This window comes from Raphanus sativus, unplaced genomic scaffold, assembly GCF_000801105.2.
Source record: "Raphanus sativus cultivar WK10039 unplaced genomic scaffold, ASM80110v3 Scaffold0005, whole genome shotgun sequence".
In the NCBI taxonomy this organism is placed as follows: domain Eukaryota; kingdom Viridiplantae; phylum Streptophyta; class Magnoliopsida; order Brassicales; family Brassicaceae; genus Raphanus; species Raphanus sativus.
The window spans coordinates 134965-144808 of record NW_026615331.1 but is presented as its reverse complement, the minus strand read 5'-3'; the positions used below and the strand labels follow the sequence as shown (position 1 = coordinate 144808).

Below are 9844 nucleotides of genomic sequence, written 5' to 3'. Positions count from 1 at the left end.
ATGACTGAGTCACACACATACAATTGCAAACAATGAGTCACAGTATATAACAAGAAGCAAAGAAGAACTTCTTTTAAGACACTTACAGCCATTATAATTGGAAGCAATAGTGAGGCTGCAGAGACTAGGAAGACGATCTGCATGTAGCTCTCTACTTTGGGAGATGAACGAGACAATAGACGAGAAGCAAGGGAACTACCGAGCATAGAAGCGAGCATAAACGTTGCAAAAATGAAACCATGGGGAATCTCCTCATCGTTGGGGCTTAGAGCAGGAGTCCACAGGAACACAAAAGTATACATAGATCCCTCGAAGAGCGACTGGATGGCACCCAACAGTGCAATCTTTTCATCTGATCAAAGATACAAAACATTCTTCAAGACTCAAGAGGCAACAGCAATAGATAGAGAGAAGCAAAAGGAATTTGAACTTACCAGATGCAATGGCGACTGCAGCGCCTCTAAACTGAGTAATCAAGTCCTTGTTATCAGAAGGATCTCCATAGTTTTCTGACCAGGAAGATAAAATGACAGCCATTCCAATGGCAAGAAAGCAAGCAGCGGCGTCAAATGGAGCAACAGGTCCAAGAGAGAAAGAATGCACTAGCAAGTTCCCAAACAATCCAGCGATGATTGCAACAAGACCATTTCCAAAAAACACAGCCTTTGAGAAAGTTATAGACAGCCATTGCTGCTCAAAGCCCCTCTGAATACATCACAAAAGAGCAAAACACTATCTTTAATCTATAAAAGGTTGCATATTTATTAGGATAAACACTTAACTCAACACTTTACCTTATTGTGCTCAGCAACTAGCCAAGATTCAAAAGATGAAAAGAGAAGGGAAGTAGCAATGCCTCCCAACACACGGCCAACCATCAAAACCTTGTATTGAGGAGAATGCTTGGTGATACAGCTCAATATGTAGGTAATACAGTAAGTAACACACGCCCTCTTACGACCCCTGACACAGATCACACCATTACGCAATTACTAAAAGAGAGTTATTGGGATTTTAATAAAAAAGCATCAAAGAGAGAAAGAAAACTCACTGCTTGTCGGCAAGAGATCCAACGATGGTACCGAAGAGCATAGAGGAACCAAAACCAGCAATGAAAAGCTGACCAATGTCCCCTTTGCTGAACCCATAAGTACTGTAAAGATAGTACACATATGGCCCCTGCAACCAGTCACCCGCTGCCATTCACACAAAGAACAAAAACAAAGAGTCAGCAAACTCTGGTTGGATCATTGAGTTTAGACAAATACCAAAAAACTTTCTATAAAGTTAGTAACTTTAGTTTTAGCAACCAATCTCTTTAACTCATAACAGTAAAGTAACACTATTGTTAACAGATCTTAACTCTTTGTTACTTTCTCTACCAATCAAAGTGAAGCAATTCAAAATCATAAAGCTCCAATGTGATCTATACAACTCTTCCTAAAAGGACAATACTTTGCAAGTAAACACCAGAAAAAAAAACTAACAAACACGGATCTGAATCTCCCGACCAAACACATTACTTTAACCAGATCAGATCGAACATTTGCATAAACTAGACCTGATCAGGTAAATAGAGAGAGAGAAAAATTGAGGAGGGATCGTACCCATCATGAGCGAGTAAACAACGAGATAATTGTTCTTGAAAGAAGTGAAAGCTGAAGAAGTGTTGATCCGATCCTTATTGTTCTTGCTTAGCTCCAAGGCCGCCACCACCATGCCTAGGACCCCGAACACCACGTAGTAGAACACCTCCATTGTCGTTTAGATCCAGAGAAAATCAAGATATTTTGTCGATGGAAAAGTGATAACACTGCTTCTTTGAGATTCAGATCGTTTTATACTAATCTATATACTCTCTCAGTGACGCGTAAATGCCACTGTCTTTGGGCTCCACGTGGAGTTTGTACCCTTTGATTTATAATAAACACTCAAAAGTCGTAATGTTTACGATTCGGAGCTGCGTGAGAGGACGCCGTTTCACCGTAATGAGGATAAGAGAAGATGTACGTGTCGTGATCTCAACGATGGTTTGGAGTGATCAACGGTGAGCAGAGTGTCGGTGGAATGAGAACACTGAGGATACTAGTGTCGGTCGGGTTTAGGAGTGGGGCCGATCCATGATCAAAGTTCTACTAAACGCTAGTGGCATTTTCCATAGAACAGTGAGAGTCATTAGTGGAAGTGGGAAAGCACATGTGACATGTATCAGAAATTTCCAACTAGTGATTTGGTTTTAATCCACTGGCCCCTGTATTGTATACTGAATCTGACCATTTCCATTTGTTCGTTTGCTTTTTTTTTTCGTTTGGTAAAAATAGTTGTTTATTTACTTTCTTCAAAGTCTTAATTTTAAAATATATGCACTTTGGATTAGGTTAAAGAGTGTTCGACCTAACATATTAGGACAAAATGTCTTTGTTAAAAATATTCATGTACTCATGTGATGAAACATGTCATACATGTAGTAATGTTATAATGTACTAGTTTCTGGTTGAACAAAACGACATTTTACCTAATTTAACTACTATTAAAAGATACTATTGATGTGATTTGTAGTTACCTAAAATCTTAGTAAACAAACCATTAATAAAAATTTCACAAAACCTTTTGTATATTGTATAATAGCAATTATAAAAAATAATACAAATGATAACATAGTTTACTTGTCTTATAAAGATTCAAATCTAACTATACCATCTTCGGACGTTTTATAAAAACCATATTTGCTTGTAATTATTTAGGGGTGGGCATTTTATCCGATACCCGAACCCGTACCCGGACCCGACCGAAAAAACCCGAACCGAAACCGAACCGAAGTAGCAAAATACCCGAACGGATATTGAATTAGGAGAGATTGGATATCCGAATCCGAACGGGTAATACCCGAACCCGAATGGATATCCGAAGATAACCGAACATATGTATACTTAAGTCTATATTGCTAGTTTACTTCTTTAATTTTATTCAAAATGTTTGTTTTTATTATGCACATAGTTTAAAATTAGATAATTTGCATATAATTGGAAAAAATGTGAATTTTTACTCACTTAAAATGCATGTCAAGATTTTTATTTCATGCATTAACAAAAGTTACATCCAAAATTTAAAAATAATAATCAATTTATTATCTTTTATTTGTAAAATGTTATCTTCAAATTTATTAATCATTCAATTATTAGAAAATAAAAAATCAGTTAAGTGAAGTTTATATTTTTTAAATACAAAAAAACTTGAGAAATGAAAAATTTAATATTTTTTCCAAAATCTAAATATCCGAAAACCCGACCCGAAATACCCGAACCCGACCCGAAGTAAAGAAATACCCAAACGGATATTACATTCCTATATCGAAATACCCGAAAATCCGAAATACCCGATCCGAACCCGAACGGGTACCCGAACTCCCACCTTAATATTTATATTATGCTAAAAAATTTTGTAAGTCTTTTGTATATATCTGTGTAATTTTGTCTTTTCTAAAATTCTAGATTCCAAATCTCATAAATTTGAATTATTAATTAAACCAGTAGAAAACGAAAAAAAATATGTTTCCTTAATTTATAGTTTTCTTTAAAAGTTATGAAAATGAAATAAATAAAAGACCAGGTTAACCAAATAGAACCGTTGACAAAAAAACAAATCGAACCGAACCAATGAAAACTGAAAACCAGACTAACCAAATCGAACCGGTCCAATCAAAAACTCTAGCATGGCGCAATCTTTTAACTAAAGAAGAAGATAAGAGAAGATTATCTATCATTAGATTTTCAAAAGATAGAATGGAAGATGAAAATCAAGAAGAGACAACAAGCACCACATGTTCAGATTCTTTTCTTAAACTGAGAATAAAAGAAACCGCAATACTCATCTCTCTCTCTCTGTCTCTTTCTGTCTTTCCATCATCCTGCATTTAAATTCTCTCATTTTCCAGCAAAAAAATATCTCAGAAGAAGATGGCTTCACTTACTTCTATTGCCACCCCTTATCGCAGCTCAAGCTATCCATCTTCGTCGCAAGCTTTACGTGTCAAACTCGCCGGAAACACTCTGTTCTCAGCTGGAGTTAGATCCCCTGCTTCTTCTTCTTCTTCTTCATCATCGTTTCTGACTATTCGAAGCGCTGCAACGAAACCTGACAAACCAGCAGGTACACAAACACTCGTTCGTGTAAATGATATTATACTGAAATGTGAAAGTTACGTTAGATTATTAACCCCCTTGTTTTTTGCTGGTGTTGTGTCTCTTGGAGGGATTAGCTGAAGTCGATTGGAGACAGAAGAGAGAGCTTCTACTGGAGAAAAGGGTATGCATCATGCTATCTCTGATCAACAGTTCAAAAGATAAGATTTCTATTTGACCTCTTTGGTTGTTAGGTGAGAAGTGTGGACGTGAAGGAAGCTCTGCGGTTACAGAAAGAGAACAACTTTGTGATTCTCGATGTTAGACCAGAAGCTGAGTACAAGGAGGTGAGCATTTCTACAGCTCTCTAATGTGATGATCTCTTTGTACCTTTTACTTAATGGTGAGTTCATGTGTGTATGGTTTTGAAGGGTCATCCTCCGGGAGCTATCAATGTGGAGATGTACAGACTGATACGAGAATGGACGCCATGGGACATAGCTCGTCGTCTTGGATTTGCATTCTTCGGTATCTTCTCTGGCACAGAAGAGAATCCAGAGTTTATCAAAAGTATGCAACTGAGATCAGATCAAAAAGCTTTTGAACTGTTTCCACATTGTATGTATCCCAGCAGCTGAATGTTTTGTCTTTGCTGCAACGTTGCAGGTGTAGAGGCTAAACTTGACAAAGAGGCAAAGATAATAGTAGCTTGTTCATCCGCAGGGACTATGAAGCCGACTCAGAACCTCCCTGAAGGCCAACAATCCAGGTAGTTTCAAAAGTTCTTGCAACTCTTTGTGTGGTTTGTTTCAATGCTCATATGATTAGTGTTCCTGCAGGTCTCTCATAGCTGCTTATGTTCTGGTCCTGAACGGCTATAAGAACGTATTTCACCTTGAAGGTGGAATCTACACATGGAGCAAGGAAGGCCTTCCTATTGAATCTGAAGAAGACTAACTTCTCCTCTCAGGTCTTATATCCAGTTTTGTATCTCTGTCGAATTCAGGTAGTGGCATTTAGAAGGTTTGGCTTTTCCAGAATGTGTTTTTAAGTTTGTAAAACTTCAGACATTTACCAATGAAAAGCAAACCAGAATCCAGACAACTTCGATCAATGACCAAACTATTCATTCTAACTTCCAAACCCAAATAACAAAGTCTTTAGCTAAAATCTGAGTACACAAAAGTCTAAAAGGCTTTACACAAGACTCAAACAGATGATGTGTCTGCCTTCAACCTGTACAACGTGATTTCTTGCTGCTTGAAGTATCTGCGATCCTCTTCATCAACCAGTACAAGATTCAGATAATACTTGACGCTGAATTTGTTGTTAATGTTGCGATGCGTTGGTGTAAGATCGTACGGGGCAAGAAACAGTCTTACAGGTATTGACTCACCTGCAAAATCCTCACTCACTCATCAGTCATTCAAGTTTCTTAGAAGCAAATCACTGAAAAACATTGTACATATATTATATTACCTCTAACTGGGGTTCCATCCATCAACTCAAATTTGGCAAGTGTTTCTGTCTCGACATGAGTATTAGCACCAGCACCTGTTGATTCCCGCCTCCGTATCTCAAGATCCATATTCTTCATCTTGATCCTCACAAGAAGAAAGTATATTTTGCCAAGGATGACATCTTTTAGGTGATACTTGCTTTTGTTGTACTCAAACTCAATGTGCAGGCAATCCTCTATCCCAACTTCCATCTGTACAAATAAGGTGATAGATCCAATGAAATTAAGCCTCAAAATGGTGCTAAACACTAAGAGTGATTGTAGTTTCTATTTTTGTTGGAAACGAGTCATAGTTCCTGTCTCTATTCTTATAAAGTAGGAACCTATCAGAAATCACCTTGATGCTGTTATTAATTGGAGGAGGTGGAGCATAGTTCCGAACCTATTTCAAACAAAATCGACAATGACACAACAAACATATATCTAGTGATATTAGTTGAATCATCATGTCATTACACAAATTTAGTTGTTTTCGAAACAATGACACGCAGCCAAAGAAAAGGAAGAAAAAGTACCATGAATTCCTGGTACTCCACGATGCTTCCAGAGTAGCCACGAGTGACGGTAACTTTGAGGACATATCTGAAGAAACAAAGAAAGTAGCAGAAACTTGTAAAATCAAGGAACAGTGGAAAATTGAAACATATGACATACCTTAGCCGCACATTGACACCATTGTATGTATCATATGGCATCTCGACAGTTGGAAATTCAAAAGGGTATGTCTTTCTCTCGTATATATCTCCAGGGACATCCAATTCACGAACTGGAACAAGCAAAAACAGAATCACAATATACAAATGGATCATCTAATATGATTTGAAGTCCTCATAAACTAGTACTTGGAAGGAAAACGAAATCCAAAGTTTTACTCACCCAAGGAAGTGAAGTCATAGAAGTTTCCTCTGTCAAAGTACATTTCTGTCGGGAACACAAATATGCCATCAACAAGTTAGAAACCAGGCAACTAATCTTTTAAAGGACTCTTTTGGTGGGTAGATCTAGAGGTCATTGGCAAGTGCACACACCTATTTGACCAAGAAGCTCAACTTTGACACCATTATGCTCCACCTTTTTCCCTTGATATGGTTCAATGCAAACCTAATAAAAGATATGTGAAGGACAAAATAACTTAAAGCGTCAACAAGCTCATAACTACAAACAGCTAAAGATTCATCTTAGAGCAGGAGGACAACAAGTACCTTCCCGGAAAGAGTTTCCTGACTCTGGAAAAGTGGGACCAAAGCTGTTTGACCATTTTCTTTCTTCATGGGTACCTAGTGAAACCAATGGAAGAACAAAGAGGTGAATTAAGAACATCCGAAACATGATTCGACAAGCTACTGAATGCGAGTGAGATCCAGGCTAATATTATATTCAGTTTGAACACTTGTTGAGAGGGAACCAGCAAAATATCTTTACCTGTTTACGATTTTTGCCATCAGAAAAAGTGATTGAAACATTGCAGGCGGGTTTGAATGCTCCAAGAAGATAATTCTGAGACAATTAAAACCCCAAAAAAAAGTTATAAGAATTTAAACTATGCAAAGTGTGTTTCAGACGCAGCAGCAACACCAAGCAAAGAAGGCAAATTCCATAGTAAAGAGCAACTTACCATGATCACAAGACTTAAGAGATCTCAATCACAATAAACCTGTTCAAAGAGGAACACAAATCAGCGGCACTCACTATTACAATACACCCAATGCATGCGGTTAAAATGGTAAGGCTTGATTTAACGATTCATCAGCTAAACAAAACAATAATCGAGTGAAAGCTGAGAAACTTCTGAATGAGGTGAAATGCTTCAGTGATTAGAACACGACTCGATTCTATATAAATCAAAGTCGTTCAGATCAACCAAGACCCGACCGCAAGAACACGTACCCGATCTGACAGTGGAGAAGATCGACAGAACCAAAGGCACGAAAATTGGGAATAGAGAGAGAAATATATAAAAAAAAAGAACTTTAAGTTGATGACAATCACAAGCGCAGATGCTCAAAGCTGAGATCTTTAGGCTTAAAGAGTCTTACTTTCTGATTAACCAGTTCACAATTTGATCAAGCATCCATTAATGATCACGAGAAGCGAATAAAGAGGCGACATTTATACAACTCGCAAAATGTTATTTAGTAGAAGCATATAATATAAGATCAAAGCCTCTTAGTGAAAATATGACAAAAAAGCAAGTTATATCATATCCTATAACAAAATTATTACAGAACAGAGTGAATACTGTGGCAAAAGCTCTAAACTTTCAGATGAAACCAGAACGTTTATGATAAAAGAAAAATGATCCGGAGTTTCATCAGTTATCTTCTTCGTGATCCCGGTTCCGTGAGTCCTGAGAGCCTGCCTGAAGGTTAATGAACTGAGAGACCAGTAGCTTCGAGATTCCACTTATAGCTGCTTCCACTTCATCTGGTTCCTTTGACCCTCTCAACCCACAGTACTCCCCTGCTGCAACTTGCGTCTTCTTCGACGTTGCAAGTACTTTCTCCAAATCCAGCTGTGACAACGGCCTAGGTACCTGACAAAGAACACAAACATCAAATACTTATCTGGTGTGATGCAACAGCACATTGAACATTCTTCTTATGAAAAACTTACAGGACATGGTCTCCCTTTTCTCTCTTCCTCTAGGATCTCTCTGATAGGGAAGTAAGCCGCTTTCTTGCAGAGCTCGAAGATGTCTGATCCGGTGTAGCCTTCACATAAACGAGCTACGTGGTCATAGTCAATATCCGGTTCCACCCTCTCTCCTTTCAGTGTCACTTTCAGTATCTCTGCTCTCTCCTTGCGATCAGGCATTCCAATCTCAAATGCTTGAGGAAGACGCCTCAATATCGCTTCATCGAGCTCTGATGGTCTGTTAGTTGCAGCAAGGACCATAACCCTCGCATTCGCTACAAAGCAACCGTTATACCCATTTAAAAATTGATCTAGTCTGCATGTTAAAAATAGTAGGCAGAAAGGTGAAGGATTTAAACTTACGATCAGTAGAGAACCCATCCCATAAAGCCATAAACTCAGTCTTCATGTTTGCCATGGCTTCATGATCTGTTGAACGGCGCTGGCCAAGAAAGCTGTCCACCTCATCAATAAAAATGATAGCAGGTTGGAGTTTGTACGCCAAGCTAAATACAGCAGCAACTGAAAGAACGGAACGGAACAGAACAGAGAAAGCTCATATATCAGAACAAGCCAACAAATGAGAGAGATACAAGAAAAGACGCACAAAAAAAAAAAAAATCTGAACTTACCAAGCTTCTGAGCATCACCAAACCACTTGCTCATCAGATTAGAGACCCTAACATTAATGAAAACAGCTCCCGATTCTTTAGCAATAGCCTTAGCAAGCATCGTCTTCCCAGTACCAGGAGGCCCATAGAGCAAGACTCCCTTCTGAGGACCAAGCAGCTTCCCATAAACAAAAAGCTCAGGCCTTTTCAACGGCAGAATCACAAGCTCATACAAAGCCTCCTTAATAGTCTCCAACCCTCCAATAGAGCCAAACTCCACATCAATATGGTCTGGATTAATCACATCACATGCTATCACATCCTGTTTTACACAAAACCAAAAAAAAACAAGTTAGCATATATTTTTTTTCTTCCGACTAGCACACAACAACAATTAGAACCCCAAAACAAATTACCTCGTATGGAGTGGTGTGAATAAGAGGACGACCTAGACGCTTGGAGATTTCTTTCTTATGCTCGAGAGCTTTCTTAGACGCCTCGCGATTAGGGTCGAGGTGTCTGAGCCCGGCAAATAGAACCAAGCAGCTGAAAGCAGCGCTCGCCGCGTAGAGTATGAGTTCTTGCAAGATCTTCGTCTCCGACGAGCCACCACCCATTTCTCTTAACAAGAAATTAGAAGAAAAAAACACAACCTTTTTTTTTTCAAAAACAGAGGATCTTAAATTAAATAAAGTAATTAAAGAAACACCTAAATAATAATAGTAGCTCAGAGTTCCAAAATGAAACCTAGGATTATATGTTTGCAGAACACGGGGAGAGACTCTTGGCTCTTCTTGTGGACGACGACAGAGTGGTGGTTCTCGAAACTATGCTTGAGGATCGGGGGGAGAAGGAGAGAAATTACCGAAATATCCCTCAGTTGCACCGTCGTTAATTCGTAAACCGGATTAGTCAAAAGGGCCTCGAATGGGCCTTGAATGGGCCGTATGGTTTGGCTT

General features: G+C 38.6%; 4 protein-coding genes across 6 annotated transcripts; 1 reads left to right on the top strand and 3 right to left on the bottom strand.

The window, feature by feature from the left end:
- Positions 1-5: 5 nt before the first annotated feature.
- Positions 6-1886, bottom strand: LOC130500645 (uncharacterized; the record flags this gene model as incomplete). Its single annotated transcript, XM_056995580.1, has 5 exons — positions 1608-1886; positions 1052-1196; positions 795-963; positions 435-705; positions 6-352 (listed from the first exon to the last, which is right to left on the bottom strand). Coding segments are annotated over exons 1-5 (1083 nt in total), but the record flags the coding sequence as incomplete, so codon positions are not given.
- Positions 1887-3803: 1917 nt separating this feature from the next.
- LOC130500639 (rhodanese-like domain-containing protein 14, chloroplastic) lies at positions 3804-5235 on the top strand. The gene is made up of 6 exons (XM_056995568.1): positions 3804-4149; positions 4259-4305; positions 4376-4468; positions 4553-4691; positions 4788-4890; positions 4961-5235. Exons 1-6 carry the CDS (start codon positions 3957-3959, stop codon positions 5076-5078), a joined length of 693 nt encoding a protein of 230 aa, XP_056851548.1. The 5' UTR covers positions 3804-3956; the 3' UTR covers positions 5079-5235.
- LOC108842529 (vacuolar protein sorting-associated protein 26B) lies at positions 5152-7777 on the bottom strand. 2 transcript variants are annotated; one of them, XM_056995567.1, is made up of 11 exons: positions 7677-7777; positions 7256-7294; positions 7063-7137; positions 6843-6917; positions 6669-6741; positions 6517-6561; positions 6295-6406; positions 6156-6222; positions 5978-6022; positions 5601-5832; positions 5152-5517 (listed from the first exon to the last, which is right to left on the bottom strand). In XM_056995567.1, the coding sequence occupies exons 2-11, from the start codon at positions 7256-7258 to the stop codon at positions 5330-5332; spliced, it is 915 nt and encodes a 304-aa protein (XP_056851547.1). In that variant the 5' UTR covers positions 7259-7294; positions 7677-7777; the 3' UTR covers positions 5152-5329. The 2 variants fall into 2 exon arrangements, with proteins under 2 accessions (XP_056851547.1, XP_056851546.1); XM_056995566.1 differs by having other exon boundaries at positions 7528-7683.
- Positions 7732-9764, bottom strand: LOC130500638 (uncharacterized). Of its 2 annotated transcripts, none has more exons than XM_056995564.1 (6): positions 9633-9764; positions 9302-9506; positions 8907-9207; positions 8638-8796; positions 8254-8549; positions 7732-8173 (listed from the first exon to the last, which is right to left on the bottom strand). In XM_056995564.1, exons 2-6 carry the CDS (start codon positions 9500-9502, stop codon positions 7952-7954), a joined length of 1179 nt encoding a protein of 392 aa, XP_056851544.1. In that variant the 5' UTR covers positions 9503-9506; positions 9633-9764; the 3' UTR covers positions 7732-7951. The 2 variants fall into 2 exon arrangements, with proteins under 2 accessions (XP_056851544.1, XP_056851545.1); XM_056995565.1 differs by having other exon boundaries at positions 9302-9538; positions 9633-9713.
- Between the last annotated feature and the right edge of the window lie 80 nt (positions 9765-9844).